Here is a 22,548-nt window from a genome sequence, read left to right on the forward strand (position 1 = left end):
TTACCTTCTTTTTATTTTCTGACCCAAACTCTGACTACATCTTCTTTTTGTCCACCTCAGTACATACATAAGCTGTATACACTTTAACACTTATATGGGAAGCTTGTCATTTTCTAAACAGGAATTGTAATTCAATTGATAATTTAAAATTAATAAGATCGTGTACTTCTTAAGTAGATCTGCAATGAGTCCGTGCGTATCTAAATTGATAAGGGTCTGTCTTCGAAGGAGTGGCTAACCACGCCCCTCCCGTACTCACGTGTCCTTGTAGAAGGCCATGGCACCCATTGATGCTGTAGAAGCCTTGGCTGACAGCCTGGGGAAAAGGGAAGCAGATCCAGAAGATGGGAAACCTGCCGTGGATAAAGTCAAGGTAATGAGTGGCAGCTCAGGTATTTCCTTAAAAATGACTTATCATTGCCCCCCCCCTCCCCCAGTAAGCCAATCCCTTAAGTATTTTCGATAGACTGATCAGCTGGCTTTCTCTGTTTCTGTCAGTGTCCAGTTTAATAAGCCAAAACTGTGTTTAACGATCTTGTAGGTAGATAGCACACACATGCCCCAGTGCTCTGAATCTCCCCTTTATCCACCTGCTTGGGATAGAAGGGGCGGATGGCTGCTGCTCCTTCCAACCTCACTTTCAGCCCAACAGGCGAATGGTCCAGGCTTTCCCATGGTGGCCGAGCCTGCTAGTCTTGGAAACAGTGCTGAAGTTGCTGGAAGAACTGTGTGTTCAAGCCCAATGATAGAGTCACTTACCTCCAACTTAGCCACTCCAGTATCCATTTTCTAGGAAAACGACACACTAACAATGGAAATGGTATGGCTTTTATTCAGGAGAAAGCCAAAGAGGAAGACCGGGAAAAGCTTGGTGAAAAAGAAGAAACGATTCCTCCTGATTATCGACTAGAAGAGGTCAAGGTAATCAGACTGGAATATTTTCCTCTTTTAATTGGTACAGAATTTCCACTGAATGTGGGAGAACATCAAGAATTAAAATGCTATGGTAATATCTCGAACATAGAAGTAGAGTTCAGAGATACTATGTTAAAACCCCCAAATAGGAAGCTATTATCAGTAGTTGGCCTTTCCATCCTTCCCTTAAGTGGAGAGACTACCCGATACTTTCCCTTCAAACACATACTTTGTCACAATACCAGAAACACAGGAAAACCAAAATGAGGAGCAATCATTTCCGATGAGGAAAACCTGGCAACTTCTATAGATGACTTGAAAAAGTGAGAGCCAGTTTACCATCATGTAAGGGGAGAGGTTGGCTCGTTTCTTTTGTGTTGAAAACACCATTGTACAGCACAGGTCACAGAGTTAAGACTCCTTCATGAATCCCCTATTTTTTAAGTGCAGTCACATTTAAGTCTTATATGAGGGACAGATAACAAATGCCAAGTGAACAAATGCCAAGGGACAGGTGAACAAATGCCAGCCATCTTTGTAACAGGACCACTCCTTAAAAGAGTATTCAGCTAACTTCCATTTAACAGTTACAGGAAATCAAACTCATAGTCCTTCCTCATTGGTATACCCTAGTCCACTTACTTGGTAAACTTCCTCACTTAGCCCTGACTGAAAGCTTAGCATCCTGGCACCTTTATTTTACTTCCTTTCTGCACTTCATAATACAGCTAAAGAATCCTGGCATTTCTAATCATGTAGGCTTATTGATATGTTGCAACGCAAATTCTTAGCATCTTCAGGGCCACATGCCTGGCTCCGGCCTTCCCTGTTCAGAAGCTGGTCAGCTGCAGTGAGCTCTCTTCCTAACAGGAGGTCTGTTCCTTTTAGTAGCAGCATTTCAGAGATTAGCTTTCCCTGACCCCTTTATCCATCAGTAGTTTCATCTTCCTTCACAGTTGCCTCGCACGCCATTAGTTCCCTGTGGCATTTGTTGTATGACATTCCTAGGTGATGGCTTGATCTCTTGTTTAAACACTCTGTAGTTATTCATCACTAAGCTCCTACCAGGCAGGGGAGGTCAGTGAGGGTCAGCTCTCTGAAGGGCATACCTTAAGCTTCATGGTGTGATGATAGATGAATTTCAACCTGAGGGAGAAACCCCCAGGGTTCCATGCATCACTTGGGGGTATTTACTGGCTTTGTAGCTAAGGAACAACTAACAGGCCTGTGAGGAAAAGGCCCGCGGCTGCTCCTGTCCTCCTAGTTGAAGAGAGGGTGTCACAAAGCACTTATGAACTCTGTGGAGATGGAAAAGGGTAAAAGAGTTGGCATTATTTTTGAACAAAGAATATACTCTCTAAGCAACTGTATCTCGGTTTTTGTTTTTGTTTTTGCCAGTAGTGGGACTTGAACTCAGGGCCAGGATGCTGTCCCTGAGCTTTTTGTGCTCAAGGCTCGCACTCTAATACTTGGAGCCACAGTACCACTTCCAGTGTTTCTGGTGGTTAATTAGAGAGAAGAGTCTCACAGGCTTCCCTGCCTGAGCTGGCTTTGGACCTTGATCCTTAGATCTCAGACTCCTTAGTAGCTAGATATCGGTGTGAGTCATTGGCACCTGACCATATCTCACACTTTAAATACACAAAATGAATGAAATCCCACTAGGACAAACCTTGTACTTTATGTGTGTGAATAAGTAGAATTATTTTTTTTTCTCGACCTTCTTTTACTAGACAGCTAAATGTTTTCTTGGTTTTGGCCTAGTCCTCAAAAAGTGACACTTAGTTATTTAAAGCTTGATATAATCTGAACCCTGAGTTTCGTAACATACCACCCCCAACACCTGCTCCCTGAGGTAGGTGACTTCATGATATTTTTTGCTATATCCTTTGTGATGTGTGCAGATTTCATATGTGGGGTAAAATGAAATGCCTCAATGCCATGTTTTTCACCCCCAAACAGGATAAAGATGGAAAACCACTCCTGCCTAAAGATTCCAAGGAACAGCTTCCAGTAAGCAAACTCGGTGTATCTGTGTCCCCTGGCCTCAAAAGCTAGTTTGGGGAGGGGCTAGCTTTTTTTTTTATGGTTAGTAGCGCGTGCAGTAGTGGCGCTCATCATGGCTGATTTACATCCCACTTCTTCCAGCCCCTGAGTGATGACTTCCTTGTTAATGCGCTGTCTGAGGATTTCTACGGTTCTCCAGATGCTTCCTCTCTTGTAAGTCTGAAACTCCTGCTTTACTTTTGACAGAAACCAATGAAAACATGTCAAACATAGATACAGATAGATAGATGTTGACCTCAACTCCAGTGTAGCCATTCAACGTGTGTTATACCCTGAAATACCATTTCAGAACTGTGGATGTACCCAGCACTCTAGTTGAGTCAATAAGCATGTTCCATCAAGTCACACTGTATTTTTTTTTTTTTTTTTGGCCAGTCCTGGGCCTTGGACTCAGGGCCTGAGCACTGTCCCTGGCTTCTTTCCGCTCAAGGCTAGCACTCTGCCACTTGAGCCACAGCGCCGCTTCTGGCCGTTTTCTGTATATGTGGTGCTGGGGAATCGAACCTAGGGCCTCGTGTATACGAGGCAGGCACTCTTGCCACTACGCTATATCCCCAGCCCCCCATCAAGTAATATGATGAAAAGAAGATCTAAATTCCCATTTATTCAGAATTACTCCTCAGGCTACTTTACGTGTTTTTTCTATGACTTAAAATCATTTTCTAAATTTCTCCCTAAGAAAATGTAACCCCATGAAGAACAGATAGTTTTTCAGAGTGAATTCTGTTGCCAACAAACTTGGACAACATTGGATAATGACCAGCAAATTTCTCTTCTGTATAATTCTCTTATTTTTTTCATGTGGAAATATATGTCTTTTAGTGTTCCAAACTTATATAAATGAGTATTGTGTTGGCAAACCCATTTTCTAAGTTACTGATGTCATTGTTGGCAGTGATGGCAAAGATCTAAACTAAATTATTAGGGAACGCTATGTCCAACATTTTCCCCTGACATTTTTAAACAAAAAGTTCAAAAGAATGTAATTCATAAGCCCTAGACAAAGGACAACTGAAGAGATTAGAAATGTCCTCAAACCTTCCTCCTTTCAGAATTTTAAAGATAATTCTATGTATTTATGTATGTGTGCATGTATGTATGTATGTATGTATTTTTGTGACAGCTAAATAGGCTGTTCATGTAGACAGGTAACACAGGCAAGCTTTGATCCTTCTCCCTTAAGCTCCTATGTGCTGAGATTGTAGGCTTAGACCACCATAGTTTGCTAAGATAATCCTTTTAAACGTTTAACACTCCTGTGACCTATGTATATCATGAAAAAAGTACTGTTCTACATAGATGTCTTGTATAAGTAACTACAGTCCTCATTTTAAAGCCTTATTGAATGTCACAATATCAACAAAAGTCACTTAGTTTTAAAAAAATTTTAGTACAATAAACTATAAGATGGCATTAGTTTACTTCCTAGTATCATAAATTAAACATTTATTGGCTGGAAGGAAATTGTCAATGTAGCATAATAACACATCAAATAGAACCAATCAATTATGTCCTTATAAAATATACATTTTGCCTGCACTCATGTGAAACAAATACCTTGAAAACATAGGCAATCATTTAAACCTAGAAGTATTTCTCTTATAAACAAAAACTAAAAAGTTGATTTCATGGTCATTTCTGCTCAGTGTTGAATGGAAATGATTAACAGTATATCCAAAAGGAAATGACAGATGCTATAAAACAATACTTGCATGCACTTTTAGAACTGACTGGATATTATGCTTGTAGATGACATTTGGTTTGCTGCATATATTACTGGCAGCAGATTATACATAAAATGAAATGTTGGATGTTTTTTATTTTCAATGAAAGCTGTGAAAGAAGAAATGAGTAAGAATGAAGACACAGAAACAGACCGCTCTGTATCTAAGTTCAATTAAAATTAGGGATGTTGGTATTATTATAAGTAGCAATAAGGTACTTTCTATAACACAATAAAATAATTCTAAAATATAGTTGAGTGTTGGTGTATAACAGTTTGCATAACAAAAATGTTTCAAGATTGTTATGGAATAGTAGCCTAATTAAACACTCTAGGATATGTACACAATAATAATAAATAGGAACTTTAATACTGCACAGAAAAACGAATAACATAGCTCAATAGAAAAAGTGGGGAAAAGATGTCAGTGATAGATTGTGATATTTAGAAGAGAATGAGGAAAAAAACACATTGCTTTGGGAAGTTTCTGAAATAATATATTACACAACATTGAGAAAGATAGCTGAGAAAGACACTACAGCATTTAAGCAACATTAGTACATTATTGTGCACCTCCTGTATGATCAGAAATAAAAATTGCAATGATCATGGGCCAGGTGACTATCAGTGTAGCCCTTTAAATGTGCTAGGATCAGTGTACCCTTTTGAGCATTCCCATCCATTTCTCCCTTAAGCCCCCCACTCTTCTTAATTTTGTAGGATACACAATGACTGCAAAAAGAAAAAAAGAGTTTACAGTGTACCCCTTCCCAATTTCAAGTTGAAAATGTAAGCTTTCAAAACAAGCTAACAAGCTATGATAATGCACTTGTCAATACTACAAACTTTGTACAAAAGAAAAAAATCTAGAAACCTTCCTTCATTGGTTCTCAAAGTGAGTGAAGGCACGAAATTTGAAGATAATCTCTGGCATATTTTTAATGGTCTTACTGTGCACATAAAATTGCTGGTATAAGATAACATTAAAGTTTGTTTGTAAATGAATTCCTCCTTAAAAAATACATGATAAAAGTGTAATTTAAGCAAGCAAAGCCAAAGCAAGACATACGCCTGGATTTCAGCAGTGTGAAGCTTAGCAGTTTCTGAGAGGGAAGATTGGACCAATATGGCCAACACTATGAAAAGACACCCATGTAGATCTTATTTTGAGCAATTAACTACAAACTAATTGAAAAACCTTAAGCAGCTTGAATTTGCAACAGGATATGTATGAGCATACCACTGAACTGTAAGTCACTGGATTACTAAACAACCTTTAGGATAATGAACATGAAATAAAACCCAGCAATCACATGAAATAATACTATAAAAGGTGGACAGGACCAAGAGTTGTGTTTATGGTTTGTGGGTTTGAATCAAGGAAATGAAGTCATAAGCTGTCTTGAAAGTTGTAAAGTGGTGGCATTGTGGGCACCGTGTTACATACAGTGTACTAATGAGAAAAATATTGTTTTAATCAAAAGAAACTGGATGATGCTAAGATTTCTGCTGCTGTGTCTGAAATGGTTTCCCAAACCCAAGCTCCTACCTCCCACGCTACAGCCCCACCCCCAAACACCGCGGTAAGCAACTTGTCTTATTAATATTTGTTCTAGCTACGACAAGCAGGACATAAGAATAGAGAACACTGTTAGAAAGGCCAGCCACCTTCTATTTTAGAACTGCTTATATGGGTGACTAAGGAGATAGCAGAAAATATCTGTGAAATGAGAAATGAAATAACATGGGAAAATATTTTACAGTCAAGGAACTTGTCCATTTATCACCAAAATTACAAGTATAGTAATATGGATTAAGTGTTTTAATAACTACATTTGAAAAATGTCTTCGTTTCTCCTAATTGATTCTCTCCTCTGTATTTCCCCGATACATGCTACAATTGACTGTACATTGTTTAGCCTCAAGTTTATTTTATGGAATTGTGAATGGTTGAATTTCTCCAAATGTTTTTTTCACAAACATATCATAGAAGGGCATTATTTTCCTCCTGTTTGCACCAGTAAGAATTTGTCATTTTCATGCTGGCAATAGAGAACCTCCATGCCAGAGTTGTTATCATTCTCTACATGTTCGAGTCAGGACTGTGGAGCCAAAGCTTTTCCAGACTTTCTGGAGGAATTATCTCAGCGGTGCCGGGGTGTACATTATCTGTGGCACATCAGAACAAACAGGCAGCCACGGTCCAGATGCCGCCATCTCTGCTTAGGAACACAGCCTCATTTGCTAGGTGAAGTGGCTTCAGCGAAGTTAGCCCTGCCTCCTCTCCTTTTGATTTAGAGCTAGCTTAGTGCTACGATCTCAGATTCTGATGGATTTTCATCCTGGTGGGTCAAATCAAGATCATCTGAAAATATCCAGAGACACGGATGACAAAGCCCAGCCTGGGCCAGGGGAGTTTGACCATTAGCAACTATTATCCTACACTCTAGTGAAGCACTTATAAATGTGTATGTGTGTGTGCATGTGTGTGCGTGTTTACATCCACATGATGAAAGTCCCCATGCCACAGAAAGAATAGTTGAGTAGGAATCCAGGCTGCTGTCTGCATTTCAATCTTTAATTACACACACACCAGCGCTCCCTCTCTGACTGAGGCTGTGTTAGGGAGCATTCCCAATCGCAAGTGACAGACAGGGAGGTTTTACAGTGCTTTTTCTCCCTTCATTTTTCCCATTAGAAAATCTTTTTTTTTTTCTTTGCCACTTCTGGGGCTTTGGACTCAGGGCCCGAGCACTGCCCTGGCTTCTTTTTGCTCAAGGCTAGCACTCTACTTCTTGAACCACAGTGCCACTTACGGCTTTTCTTGTGTATGTGGTGCTGAGGAATCGAATTCAGCGCTTCATTCATGCTAGGCAAGCTCTTTACTGCTAAGCCAAATTCCCAGCCCATGTGTTAATATTCCTAGAGAATCTATAACTAATGTTGTCTTTGAAAATGTCACCAAAACTGGGCAAAAAGGTTTATTGAAATAACTATTTAGTATAAAGAGTTAACTGCACAGTCATAATTTGTGTAAATTACCTTTTCTGGTGGCATGCTTCCCTGAAAGTAAAGATGGAGATTTCTAGCAGTTCAGATATTCTCTGGTGTGTTTGAGGATCCTTATCCCCAGTGTGTCCAAGAAGCCCGCAGTCTTAGGACAGATACCAGGTTGTCTATGGGGTTTTGTGCTCAAGGCAGCAAAGGGAATAGCAGTGCTGGATTCGACAGCTTCCCTCCACCTTCATATGGTCCTGGCTCTCTACTTTATGAAGCATACCAAATCTGCTCTTGAAAAGCATTCTAAGCCAGGTGCCGGTGGCTCACACCTGTCATCCTAGCTACTCAGGAGGCTGAGATCTGAGGATCCAGGTTCAAAGCCAGCCCAGGCAGGGAAGTCCATGAGACTCTTCTGATGGTTCTCCAATTAACCATCAGAAAACCAAAGGTGGCACAGAGCTGAGGGACATCACCCAGGCCCAGAGTTCAAACCCCATGATGGACAAAAACATAAAAACTAAAAATAAATAAAAATTAAAGAAAGCATTTTAAGACTATCCTTTTTACAACTTCTATCATGCCAACCATTTATCATCAGTGAATAGTCATATCCTGTTGTTGTTGTTTTTTTTAAAGAATCATGTTTAATTTCTAGATGGAAAGACAGTGATTGGTTAAATTCGGTTTTGAAACCCCTCTTGGGATGTGGCTCCTGTGTCCCTGAGACTTGCTGAAGCTGGTGGGATTTCCCCGGGAGACTGGCAGGGTGGGGGGATGGAGCTGTTCTCTGTGCTCCCTTTCCTTGCGGCACTTCAGTTCTCTGGTTCTGCCAACCCTCCAGCCCACAACAGGTCCACTTCTAAAAAGGTAGGAGTTCTTGGGATGGCTTCTATGCTAAGTTTGTGACTAATTCAGACATTTTTACATTTTTAGCAGAGAGAGAAAGAACTTGATGATGCTTTGGATAAACTTTCTGACAGTCTCGGGCAGAGACAGCCTGACCCGGATGCTAACAAACCAATGGAAGATAAAGTAAAGGTAAAAGAACTATGAATAAGTGAAAGTTAAAGGTTTTCCTAGTATATAATAGCCTAGCCTCCATCGAAAAGGAAAACACTTCAGATATTAGCTGGAGTCAGTGACTTTGGGGATAATTCGTCTCCCTTTCTTTGCTCTTTGGTCTAGGTTACATTTCTTTTTTCCTCACTGAGAGTTGTTTGGGACACAGAGCTCATGACAGCAAATGCCCTGTTTGTGAGAACAGCCTGTTAGGGTGCAAAACCACAGCTTTATTTTGTCAACCTTACTTTCTGCCCACAAGAACTTCGCCTGGTCTTATCTGGGAGTGATGACGACATGTTCATAATTCCTACATGTGTGCATTTTTAAAGTGTGCACCTGCTGTCCACATGGGGCAGAGGTTTCCTCCACAGCTGCTTTCACAGATGGAGCAGAATCTGAGTTCAAATTTTAAATGAGCCATAATGAGGGCAGTGCTATGCAGAGGGTTGTCTAGAAGGTCACAGTTAACTCTGTATATTTTGTACAATATATGCCCTTTCATATGTGTAATACATAATAAACATATTACATAATACATAATAAACAATGATGAATAATCTAATTCAGTTGCTTTATGGCTTGGAACCAAGTAGTAGCAGTTTCATCAGCAATATCAATATCCCAAAGGCAATGACACTAGCATAGGAATATTGACAGAAGATTAACCTACATTTGAAGGGAAACTATAGTAGTGCATATAATTCCCCTGGGCTGTACCGGGAAGGGCTGTGGCTCTGTGACAGAGCTGAGCAGAGCCTCCGGTGGGATACTGAGGGATGGATGCTTTGCTCACATGTGTTTCCTCAGCCCAAGTCTTGATACTCTTGGGTGGATTTGCTCCTGTCCTGTTCCAGCAGGGTCAATTACATATAGTCCACCTCAGATGGGTACTGGTGGCTTATGCCTGTCATCCTAGCTACTCAGGATAATGAGATATCAGAATCATGGTTCAAAGCTAGCCCAGTAGGAAAGTTCATGAGATTTTTATCTCCAATTAACTACCAAAAAGTCAGAAGTAGAACTGTGGCTCCAGTGGTACAATGCTAGCCCTCAGCAAACAAGCTTAAGGACAGTGCTCTGGGCCCTAAATTCAAGCTCTAGGATGGGCACGTACACATACACACATATGCGTGAACACACACACAAACATACACACAAATAAACAAAGTCCAAGCTGTAAATTTCATGTATGATGGTGTTATTTTTAATTTGAGAAGTAAACATTTTTAAGGCACTTCATATATCCCTGAGATTTTTTTCCCATTTGTGTGATTCCTGATGATAATTAGACTTTTATTTCAACCTAAAAGACAAACAATATTCATAGATACCAGCTGGCATACAGAAACATGTGAGTTTACATTTTTCACCAACTGTCTGTTGTGTGTTATGTTGTTCTGTCACTTAAGAAACAAAAAGACCCTATCTTTTGCCTTGGAAAAGTACCATAAATGCTGAAAGCTTCATTTTTTTTTCATTTTTTTTTTTTTTTTTTTTGCCAGTCCTGGGCCTTGGACTCAGGGTCTGAGCACTGCCCCTGGCTTCTTTTTGCTCAAGGCTAGCACTCTGCCACTTGAGCCACAGTGCCACTTCTGGCTTTTTCTATATATGTGGTGCTAAGGAATTAAACCCAGGGCTTAATGTATACGAGGCAAGCACCTTTTGTCACTAGGCCATAATCCCAGCCCTGAAAGCTTCATTTTCTAAGTGAAAGAGTAAACAAATAGTCATTTATATCTGTTCAATGTTTATAGGAAAAAGCCAAAGCAGAACACAGAGAAAAACTGGGAGAAAGAGATGACACTATCCCACCTGACTATAGACATCTCCTGGACAATGACGGACAGGTAAACTGGAACGCATGCTAAATTTGGTTTATTCTCCAAAGCTTTCTAAATACCTCATTTGAAATGAATGGAACTGTACTCTTAACATAATTGGTCAGGACTGAGTGCTTTTAATGAGCCTCCAGAAGTAACAAGAATATTAGAAATGTGTTAATATTGAAATTAGTATCGTTAGCGGTTCATAAATGGGGCTCTAGGATATAAACAAGTTGAATAGTTTTCAGTTACTCACTATTGCTTATTAGTGATTCCAAGAGATGTACAAATATGTTTAAATTTTTTTTTCAAGAAAGCACTATAAAAGTGACCAAAGCAGTTTGAGTGTTTTGGTTTCATGCCAGTGATCCTATCTAACCAGGAGGGAAGGTCAAGCTTTGAGGCTAGCCCAGACAAAAAAGGAGGACCCCATCACAATCAAGAAACTAGAAGTGTTGATATGTACTTGAAATCCTAGCTTCCCAGGAGCCTGTGAATTCTCAGTCCAAGCTGAGGGGGAAAGAAATGAGGAGCCATGTAAAACTAAATAAACAAGCAAAAGGGTGGCAGAGGGTTCTGAGTTCCAATCTCATCTTGCATCCTCCCTCCCCTCAAATGGCCAGTTCTAAGGAAACAGTCTCTATTAAGAAAAGCAGAAGAGGAGCAGTATTGGAAAATAGGACAGATGAACAGATAAATAAAACAACTCCATGACCTGCTCGCTGTTCCTTTCTTCTTCACCATCCTCATCAGCTCTCTTGCACGTGAGGGACAGACCAAACAGTCTCCACAGCCAGGAGCCTTGCTTTGCTTCCAAGAAGTCCCTGGCTTTCTGTCTCTCACATCGTTTTATGCAGCTTTTCTTAGACCTGATCTGTCTTCCTCCCTCTCCCCACTCATCAGATAAAACTAGGGAAACCAAGGGACATCCTTTTCCTGTACGGTTTCTTTTGGTGAGAAGACAGCCCCTGCCTGAAATAGAGCTGTTTGCTTTCAAGGTAGACAGATTCCTGTTAGAGGAATCGATTCTCCTTGCTTGTGTTCAGTATGCCTGGGGAAGGCCATTCTGCATCCCTCGAGACTCCTCCCTGCTTTCAGAATGCCGAGTCAATGGGAAATGTATTATCTAATATCCTTGCTTTTGAAGATGGGGAATTCCTATTGAGTTAGCTGTATATACAGTCTTGTTTAAAAATACTCTCCAAATCGGAATGAAGTATAGGAAGCTTTAGTGAGACGTGATATGCAAACACAAAGCATTATTTGTACCATTGTAAAAATAATAGAATCATGACACCTGCTGGCATCAAGTTCCTAAATAGCATATGTGTTCCTTCCAGGATTAGGCTCATTCCCAAAGCTACTGAAGGGTTGTAAAAAGGGTGAAGAAATTCTAGAGAAATGGTTTGGATGCAGGTTTACAAGTGATGCCAACCTGTACTCTATCTTATCCAAGTCAAATCATTGAAGGATAGATTCTTTAAATACTGACAACACCTAAATAATCTTTTTGAAGATTTACATTTAACAAATAATCTCCCTTGTGTTTTTAAGAACAAACCAGCCAAGCCATCTACAAAGCAATCAAAGGATGTAAAGGTAAATACCATAGTAGAGGTTTCAATTAATTTTTTAAATTCCAGCCATCATTTTATTGTACATTTTAAGAAAGCAAAATTGGTTGAATACCTGCCTTGTGTTTTGCTGTATTCTAAGATAATAAGAATTTTGATGTACTATTTGTCTCTTACGTATCTCTTAACTATTCCTCACAAAAGCCCTTTGTGAGAAAGTTAGGACTGTTTTCTGGGTGAGCAAACTGTGCTAAAGAGAAGATCATAAACTATCAAATTTTCATGGGTTAATGTTATTGTTAGGCAAAAAGTATTTTTTTCTTATAAGTACTTTTTCAATGATGTGGGAAAATGCCTCATACTTTATTTTGCCTTGTGTTTCTCACTATTGGTTATATCTGTCACTATTCCAGAAACCTGAAGATGACCGAGACCCAATTGATGCCCTCTCAGGAGACCTGGACAACTGCCCAACTCCAGAAGCCTCACAGAACACAGCAAAGGTAGTGCACCTTCTCCCATCCGCTCTTCTTTGTAATGTGTGTGTGTGTCTGTGTCTGTGTACACATATATGTACTTTTTAAACTATAGAATCAATGTTGCTACATAGAACCCTAAAAAAGGAAAGGGAAAAAATTGTAATTCTAAGACTCCACAAACATTATTTTTACATTTACCTTGTCTTTTTCTGTATGTATGTTCCCTAAAGTTACACTTGGTCTACAATACATTGTTTGACATAATTGTATCAGTATTTTCCATATTGCTTCAAATTTTCCAAAGCCAAGGTTATTGATTGTCATACTGTATTCATTTACATGAAAAAGTCCCTAAATCCCCAGACCGTTCCTGTCACCTTCGGAGTTTCCTCCTATTTTTCTCTTGACTCACTGGTTAACTCCTCATTTCTTCCTGCAGGGCTTAGCTTAAGCATCAACACTGTCCATTCTCCTTTCACCTCAGGCCGCCTGGCCTCTTCCCCAGGCCTTCCCTCTACTCAGCTTGTCTGCTATGTGCATTGATCTGTGCACCTGTTACACATGGGTCTTTGCTTCTGTGTTTAGCCGTAACAAACACCTGAATCTTAGAAGGTGATCAAAACATGTGATCCAGAATGACTAAATTATGCATAATTCAACAAATGTGGGGTATTTTACCTACAAGTCATATCCTCTCATAAAGCAAATAGAAGGAAAGGTGCAACCAGGTTTTTCAGAAGAATGGATTGGGCAGATCTAATTTGCTACTGTGTCAGCTGTTAAGCATAGCCCTGTTGTTGAGTTGCTCTTATTAGGTGACTGACTGAACTTCTGGACCACTTCATCTTCCTATTACTGACTCTTAGATACGGTAAATTAACACCTTCTTTAGCTAATGGACTTTATTTTCCCATATGACCCATTCCTGCTCTCTGAACTTAGGTTTCTTTGAACGTTATGATTTTTAATTTTTTTTGTATAGTTAAAGTTCACAATGTAAAGCTATGGGATACATACAGATAGTAGGTAAAAATACTTATTTAACAAAAGTCTCCAGTGTAATATAATTTTGCTAACTTGAATCTTCATAATGTAGAATAGATCCTTAAACTTGTCCTCAATTTATTGGTTATTGTATCCTTTGATTTACATCTCCTCCCCCAGTCTCTCCTATTCTGACCATGGTAATGGCTGTTTTATTCTTTGTCTTTGTCTCTGTGTATTGGACAAAGATCATGTAGTATTTTTCTGTGTCTGGCATATTTCACTTAGCATGACATCCTCTAAGTACACCTGTGTGGTGGCAAATGGTACTATCTCCTTATAAGGCTAATAGTTTTCTTTATCCATTTATTCATCTAAAGATATATAATTTGTTTCCACGTCTTGGCTATTGTGAGCTATAATAGTTGTGGCAATATACATTTCTCACCAGCAGTGGACTAGGATTCATTTTTCTCACATATTTTCCAGCACTTGTTATCTCTTGTCTTTTTGATAATAGAGAAACTCTGTTTGGGTGACAGAATAAGGTTTGTATATAATCAGTTCCATTTTTTCATTCTTTTACCTCCAGCCTTAAGCATTTCTGAGTACTGTTGCTTTAAAAGTCATGACAATAACATCCACTGGTACCGGTGATCTACAAACTACTACAAAGAATACTGGATTAATTTGATTGTAGCCAGGATTTAATTGTTGGATGGACTGTGATCCAATAGCCTTACATCCTTTTCTTTGCTTTAGGATAAGACTAAGAAGACCGCTTCCAGCTCCAAAAATCCCAAGAATGGAGGTAAAGCAAAGGATTCAACACAGGTGACCAAGGGGCAATCAAAATTAAAATTAATTTAGCAATTTCATGGAAGTAGTTTATTTTCTATGGATTGTCAACTATTTAGAATGAGAGATATTTAAGCATGCTCTGCCAAACTGAAACCTTAGAAGTGTGCATGTGTGTTTTCTAAGTAATTGTGGATTGAAAAAATCTTAAAAACATGAAACATTTATTAACTCAAGATACTTGTGTTTCCTGCCCTGGTTCAAAACGGAATACACTGTTTAAGCATGGGAGGGAGTATATAAAATCAGAGATTTTTGTCCAGTATATTCATTTGACAGCACCTGGGAGGCAGATTTATCAATAATGGGACTATTAATTCATTTGTTAGTCAGGTTTTTGCCACTACTACAAAATGCTTGAAGCATTTAGCTTATTGAGAGGAAATATTTCTTTGGGCCCATCGTTTTGGATGATCCAGCCCATGACTGATTGGCTACATTGCTTTTGGTAGCACATTATGGCAGTAGTGCCTGGTGGAGTGAACTGCACCCCCTTGTGGACCAGAAAATGAAGAGTAAGAGATGGGATACCACCATTTGCTTTGAGAGTACACTCCCAATGATCTACTGACACCCCTATAATGCTCCAGCTCCTAGAGGCACATAATATCCAACAGTGCCATCCTCGGGACCAGGCCATTTTCACGTTTTTTGGGGAGTCATTCAAAATCCTAAGTTACATAATTTTCATGTTCCTCTACAAAGCAGAGTGCACACTAAGGAAAGTGAAGATAGGGATTCAGTTTGTCTTTCAGTTGCTCATTAAAGGAACCACAATTTGTAGCTTCTTCTCAAGCTGTGGTCAGGAATAGAAATTGGATTAGACAGTTTTTATTTCCTTTAAGTTAACAAGAATGGGTGGATGAAATGATTCTATCATCTTCTGACCATAATGAGAAATTAATAACAAAAATATACTATAGTCTAGGTGTATCAAAATTGTTTAGAACAAGATAACTGAATATTCTTGCAATTGATTCCCAAAGGTTGCAAAAACAGAATTGATAATTCTGTTTATTATTTTTATTTGCTTGTTATTTAATTGTAGTTATACAAAGTAACTGATCTACCCTTTACCAACAACAACAAAATAGAAGACAATAATACTGTATAATGAATATATTACCTGTCTGGCCAGGCTGCACAACTACAAGGGGAAAAGAAGACAAATTATTATAGAATAATGAAACACTGCCATCTATAAGTATCTGTGCATTTTTCAATATTTAGCTACAGAAGCCTTTTTACAAAAATAAGTCGTGAACAAGAAATTTAGAGTAACTTAAAGTTATTGATCGCTTATGAACTCAAGGAGGAAGAAGATAGCTTTGGGGTAAATGAAGAAGAGAAACAGGAAGGACCACTTTATTTTCTCTCACTGGCTGCCATTTTCTGTCCCTTTAATTCTGAGGACCTCATTTCCTCATAAACCTTCCCTAGTAGATCAGTTCTTTAATGTCTGCCCAGAAAACCAAGAGCTCACTGATGGCTTTTTGTATATGTGTGTGTGTTCCCTTGTAGAGAACGAAGGAAGTTGCCAAGCCAGAAGATGATGAAGGAAAAACAAGCTAAAATTTACAATTCGGTATGTTTAGTGTTATATTTTAAACAAAGACAACTGCACCTTCTGCCAACCTTGTTACAGAAAAAAATGAAGGGCACTGAATATTTCATGCTTTATACTATTATTAGGAAATGCACATTGGAAAGTCAATATTTAGGTCATTAACAGAAATGCACTAAATAGGATGATTGTACTCCTAGCATGTTTAAAAGCACTAATCTTCTAAGAGCCCCTTAAGATTTTAGGCCAGCCTCATTAAAGATGACGACCATGTGAGCTGCGTCTGTACCTGTAATCAGAGCTACTCAGGACACCTGGAGGATTGCAATTCTAAGTCAGCGTAGGCAGAAAAGTCTTTGAGACTCCATCTCCAAAATAACCAGCAAGAAAGCTGTACTAGAAGTGTGGCTGAAGTGGTAGAATGTCAGCCCTGAGCACGCAAGCCAAGCAAGACCAAAAGGCCCTGAATCCAAGCCCTGGTTCTGGCAAAACAAGCAAACAAAATAGAAAGAAAAATGACCATCTGAAGCTAGTTGACTCTGTGAAATTCAGATAGGTTTGACTAGAGATTGTTATGGCAAAGCAAAAGTAACCTGTTTCCACTTGTAAAATGCCCTTAATTGATACTACCTGAAATGCCAGTTGTGTGGTGGGGGATGGGGGAGAGAAAAGACCCCCCCCTAGAGTCTCTTGGAATGGAGATTTCTGAAACCTTTACAAGATAAAGATTGGCCACTCTTATTTATCTCATTTCTGGAAAGTAAAATACTGTATTTGATTCCAACTTAGGCGACAGAAAAAAAAAATCCAGTAAGTGAATGAATCTCGGAGACCTACATCGAGATACAGTTCTTACGTAAATATTCAGAGAGGAGAGGTTTTACCCTTAGCCATAAAAGCAGAAAATGACTTACTGACCAAAGCCTAAAAGAAATCAGAATATGGGCCAAATCAGATTCAGTATTCCTATGGCTCATTTTTATTTCACAGAAACGTATTCTATTAGAATTGCTAAAAAAAGTATTTCTAGAATTGAATGAAAAAGTTCTGTTCATATACTACTCCCATACTTCCTTCTCAGAAAATCCTTTTTTAATATTTTTTTATTGGGCTGGGGATATGGCCTAGTGGCAAGAGTGCCTGCCTCATATACAGGAGGCCCTGGGTTCAATTCCCAAGCACCATATATACAGAAAACGGCCAGAAGTGGCGCTGTGGCTCAAGTGGCAGAGTGCTAGCCTTGAGCAAAAAGAAGCCAGGGACAGTGCTCAGGCCCTGAGTCCAAGCCCCAGGACTGGCAAAAAAGAAAAAAATATATATATTTGTTTTATTAAATTTTGTTGACAAGGTGTTGTGCAAAAGGGGTACAGTTACATAATAGGGCAGTGAGTATATTTCTTGTGATATCTTACACCCTTGTTTTTCTTTCCCTTCCCTAGATCAGGTAGGCATATATACAATACCCAGTGTACCAAAATCATGTGCAGTAGCCACGTGGTATATGCCAAAGGAAATTCACCTAGAACTTTAAATGTAATGTCAACAAGAGTTTGCTTATCCTTGTCTTATATGATCATATGTACATAGCTGTTGTCAGAAAATCTTTATCAGTTGCTAAGTACCATATTTTATGTACTGTGATATGCAAAAATTCTAACAAATGGTTATTGATTTTTTTATTTGAAAATTTTAAGGTATCCGGCTGTAAAACCTTCACGTGGAGGACGGTGACTTTGAAGAACAAAAGATTTCAGCAATAGACAAATTTTCTGGGCGGCTTCTAGATGTGGTCTTTCTTAAGCCTTTTGCCATCTTACACATTGATTTGTTATTCTTTTCCAGAATGAAAAGGAATTTGTCTGTTTCACCTGTGTTATTGGTTGTTGGTAAATTTTGAATTTTTTTACAAAGTGCCTTTAGTTGGGAGAGAAAGGAAGCTTTATATTTGTAAGAGAAGTATATTTGATAAAGTTTCTTAAAGCACCACCCAAAGAAAAAAACTTAAACCAGAAAGAAAACTTTGCAAACTTTTGCACATTTTACACAGTGCCTGTTAAATCTCATTAGGATTTTCAGTTTGTACTTAGCATTTATTTATCATTTAGAAAATAATGCTTCAAATATTTGTCTATGTCCTGATTTCTTCTTGAGTTTTTGAACTATATTTGCTATTTCTTGGGTAATGTGCATTAGTCAAACCTAGAGTATTTTACATTGGGCATATTTCTTTTCTTGGGCTGCTAATAATAAATTAATAATGTAGAAAAAAAAAACAGAAAAGCAGAAAACACCAGTCTCCCTTTTCCATTTGAGTTCTTCTTTGCCAGAGGTGAGACTTTTGTACCATATACTCAGAAGAAACAGGCTTCAGTGAAGTCAGAACAACAAAATACAGGCTAGAGAAGGCACTGGATAGCAAGTCTCAAGAATAAGAAATTTTAATTCTCAGAGTATTCATATGTCTTGAACTCCGTTGGTTTACTCTGTTTTTAATCTGTGGTTTCTGTTCTCTCTACATAAATCCTAGACAGCAGTTTTTCACATAGAGCCATTTGTTACACTTGTCTTTGACCTGTATGCATCTGGCTTTATGGAATTAAGTTTACCAAATATAAAAACTAACTAGCTTTAAAAATAAATGTATATGTGTATATGTATATGCTGAAATTTAAAGTGCTTTTCCCTCTCAGCAGTTTGAGAACTAGGCTCTGCTATCTGACAACTTGGAATGGTTTCTCAGATCTTTCTGTGTAAATACTTAGGAGCATTGCACTGATATAATGGATGGAATTTTGAGAAATAATTTCATGTTTATTTCCAGGGTGTGAATGTGGAAAAAAAATGCTAGGTACATATCATAAAACAGATTTAGAATTCCTTATTTCCAGAAAGGGCAGCCCTACTTAGCTTTAGGTTTAAAGCTTTTCTTAGGATTTAACTAATGTCACTATAGACATAGTAACATGAGCAATACTGTCTGGTGGGGGAAAGGGTAAGAAAAAGTACTATTTCTTATAATGAGCATCAAGTTTTGTTAATGTTCCCTAAAATACTCACTACAGACTACAAATTAGGCATATACCTATTGGATTTCAAATTACATCTACTTACAATGCTAAGTCTCTATTCTATTTTGAAGGCACTAAGAAAGTATGTATTAAATTTTCCCGTTTGGACAGTACAGGGATTTGGGTCCTTTTGGTTTGTTTTTAAACGAGTGAAACATTTGACATTGACAAATGTGTTTACAAAGGTATGGCTGCAATATTAATTTCCATGCAAATATCAAAGTATTTTTAATTACACACTGAAATTCAGAGATTTAACGAACTAAACATTCATTTAAGAGACTCGGAATATGCCTTCTTTTTTTTAATTAGAAATATCTTTTAAGCTTGGATGTTTGCTAGTAACTCACAGTGAGTTGAGTAAACTACGGGATTTACAGCAATCTTATTATTTTTTTAATCAGGTCAGGAGAAAATAATTGCAAGTGCCCACTTAGAAGTAAAGAACACACATTTATTACAATGTTTATTCTGCACCTTGTAATATTGTCTAACAAATTGGCTTTTCAAAAAATGAAGATAGGTGACCAAAATTGAAAATTGCTATCTCTGTTTCACTGATATAAATACAATTAAAATATTTTACATCAAAGTCTTGGTTGTGTATTTTTTTTTTCTCGGAAGCAAAGTAGCCTGGGGAAGCATTTCCCAGTAATTAATTCCTGTATTTAATCCTCAAGCCTTCAACCATAACAATAGATAAAAAATAGAACTATAATCATGTTTGTTATGGTTGGAATATTAAGCTGCCCCCCCATAACCAAAAGGCACACGTGTTGTAAGCTCAAACCCTAGTGATGACAGAATTAAGAGGGTGAAGTATGAGGCATTAATTTTATCAATGGATTAGCCAATTGATGACCTCGTCAGTGAATGGGAGGAAGTGGGTCTCCAGGGGTCCATCTTCTCTGGCTCTTTCTCTACTTCCCAGCTGCTATGAGCTGAGCAGCCTCCTGCGTCACCTGGTCCTGCAGCCGCACACGAGCCCACAACAGTGGCATCGCTTGCCATTACCAACACTTCTGAAACCTTCAGCCAGAAGAAATCTTGCCTTTTCTCAAGTGTTTTTTCACAGCAAAGAAAAGGTGACACATTTATATCTCAAAATATCACTCTATTCTGTCATATATGAGAGCAACACATTTTGACATCTTTCACATTAAGTCATGTTCCTTATCTTGAACTTTTGCCACATGTTCTTTTGTATGACTTCAAACGAAACACTACACTGTCTTCACTTAGTCTAATATAAGCAAATATTTTCAGTTTCTCAGTATGCCATCATTTGTTGGTGGTTCTGAAATGATTTATTGGCAACAAATACCAAGATTGAGTTATTTAGCAATTAAAAACTAGGCTCAGTGAGAAGAGAGTAAGCACTGCCTCCCTTCTTAAGGATCAACATCTCTCCATCACAACTTTAGCAAGTGGCGCTTCTTCCATAGAGCTTAATGCCAACAACTGCTTATTCAGAAGGGATGCTGTCAGGATCTCTGAGGAAACTGGCAGTCAAATTAGACTTATCTGAGAACAGTTCTATGCAAGGACTTTATAAAGGTGGTGGACAGGTAGGTATTTACAACCCTGAGCACTGCTAGGCTCCTAATCTGTGTAGCTTCTCGTCCTGTGGCTCTCAGTCCAGTAGGGATGAGAGAAGGAAGTACTTAACCAAGCCCAGAGATGGAGAAGACTGTGTGGAAAAGATGGGTGCTTCTCTGAAGCTAAGACCTTAGACCCCAGTATAAAGCAACCTGCAAAGAAGCAAGGAAATATATACCTGTACCTATTCTTCCTTCAACCATTTCTAGAAGCTTCCGGGGCTATGGACCAAAATCCAGAGGGCAAGGAAACCCAATGTCTTGTGCCCTGAGTCAGACATGAATCCAGGAAGAGAGAGTAAATACAGATCTGAAGGGATAAGCAGAAGAGCTACCCAGCCATGTTCCATCTTAGTTACTGATCCAGTATCCATTGCTCAGTACTATTAAAAGTCTTAGAGGGGGACATTGACAAAACAGCTTCTGAGTGATAAATTCATGGGGCACAGGGGTCTGGACACTGGAGTTTAAGCATAAAATATAAAGTAAACTTGAGGAACTTCACTCCTCTATAGCAGGGAATCCATTACTTGGATTTACATTTCAGGGCATTACTGTTAAACATGTTGAACAACTAGCATGCAGTCTTCTCTCAAAAATGAATGGGTTAGATATGTGTAAGACTATTTCAATCTCCAGCAAAATGAATTTTTTAAAAAAAACCAGAAATTTCTAAATCATCCAGAAATGTTCCAATGACTAAACATTGAAAAGTATCTTCAGAAAGAGCCAAAATGGCCATCTCCAGTTTGAAAGTATACCCAATCTATTAAATGTCCACATTAAATAACACTTTCATGATTATAAGTCACAGGAACTTGGCAAGAAACAGCTTGCTACAACAGTTCAAGCTTTTCACTTTGCAGCCATACTCTGATTTTATCAAAATTCTTGTCCATCCAGCGTATATTTTCCTCGATGGTTTCAACTGTTTGTTGAACACAACGAAGCTGAGAACCATTTTCTTTCAAAGAGCTGAAGAATCCTTTTACCTTGTTAGGAAAACAAAATGAAATTTTTTTAAGTTAATTTTGTTTCCATGAAGCAAAAGGAACTTCAAGCCAGTTAAAAGGAAACTAAAACCAGAATTCAGCATTTGTCACAAATGTATGTAGAAAACAGCCCTGGGTATCTGAACATGATTATGGCCACTTAAGCTTCAGCTATTTGAAATGAGCTCATGCCTCATGATGTCAGGGTTTGGGTTTTCTTCTCTGCAGCTCTTTTATTTATTCACAGTTGCCAGGCTTTAAAAGGCTTCCCTGTTCACCATTTTATAATTAAGGTTTAATTGAGTGTGTCTATTTAATGTGTATTCTGTTCTATACACACAGATGCAATCTTAAATTCTTAAAACATGATAGAAAGCAGAATGTACAGAGTATCTTCGTGGCCAAGCAAAACACTTTCAACCACATAGTCTTTCTCCATAGGCCTGGCCTTGTACATTATTATAGAAACCCTGAAGGGAATGGAGTTTTTAGTAAATTATGGTGGTAAGACCCCAGAGCTTGCCAATGATTTTATCCTAATCCACAATTCCTAGATTGTTCCCACAAGGTAAAGTCTGCAGAAAGTTATCCACGGTTTTAAAGAGATAAGAAACTCTTGGCTATCTGCCCCCGTCCAAATCTATGTCCTGTTTCTTCTCTAGGCATTTGAGTCCCTTAAGTTCACATGGAAAATATACCAGTGTTGTCATGGCACTGAACCGTGCTGTTTTGTTTCACAGCAAAGTGTTATTAGCCTTTTCCCATAAATTTTGGCAGCATTAATCCATCAATTTTTGTTTTGTGGTCCAAAAGCCAGTATAGGCCAAGATGTGTTATTTAT

At 38.5% G+C, this 22,548-nt stretch overlaps 2 protein-coding genes across 10 annotated transcripts in view; one reads left to right on the forward strand and one right to left on the reverse strand.

The window, feature by feature from the left end:
- Cast (calpastatin) overlaps positions 1-19,705 on the forward strand; it is a 97,065-nt gene extending 77,360 nt beyond the window's left edge. For all 5 annotated transcript variants that reach the window (XM_048331480.1, XM_048331479.1, XM_048331482.1 and 2 more), the window contains 12 exons: positions 272-373; positions 838-921; positions 2,878-2,928; positions 3,064-3,135; positions 6,190-6,288; positions 8,639-8,743; positions 10,522-10,614; positions 12,145-12,189; positions 12,578-12,667; positions 14,390-14,461; positions 16,007-16,070; positions 17,744-19,705. In XM_048331480.1, coding sequence (XP_048187437.1) covers positions 272-373; positions 838-921; positions 2,878-2,928; positions 3,064-3,135; positions 6,190-6,288; positions 8,639-8,743; positions 10,522-10,614; positions 12,145-12,189; positions 12,578-12,667; positions 14,390-14,461; positions 16,007-16,057 — 864 coding nt within the window. In that variant the 3' untranslated portion in view covers positions 16,058-16,070; positions 17,744-19,705. The remainder of the gene's footprint in view (positions 1-271; positions 374-837; positions 922-2,877; positions 2,929-3,063; positions 3,136-6,189; positions 6,289-8,638; positions 8,744-10,521; positions 10,615-12,144; positions 12,190-12,577; positions 12,668-14,389; positions 14,462-16,006; positions 16,071-17,743) is intronic.
- The window catches only part of Erap1 (endoplasmic reticulum aminopeptidase 1), a 32,012-nt gene continuing 29,021 nt past the window's right edge, over positions 19,558-22,548 (reverse strand). For all 5 annotated transcript variants that reach the window (XM_048331474.1, XM_048331475.1, XM_048331476.1 and 2 more), the window contains exon 19: positions 19,558-21,707. In XM_048331474.1, coding sequence (XP_048187431.1) covers positions 21,552-21,707 — 156 coding nt within the window. In that variant the 3' untranslated portion in view covers positions 19,558-21,551. The remainder of the gene's footprint in view (positions 21,708-22,548) is intronic.

This window comes from Perognathus longimembris, chromosome 22 (assembly GCF_023159225.1).
Source record: "Perognathus longimembris pacificus isolate PPM17 chromosome 22, ASM2315922v1, whole genome shotgun sequence".
NCBI lineage: Eukaryota > Metazoa > Chordata > Mammalia > Rodentia > Heteromyidae > Perognathus > Perognathus longimembris.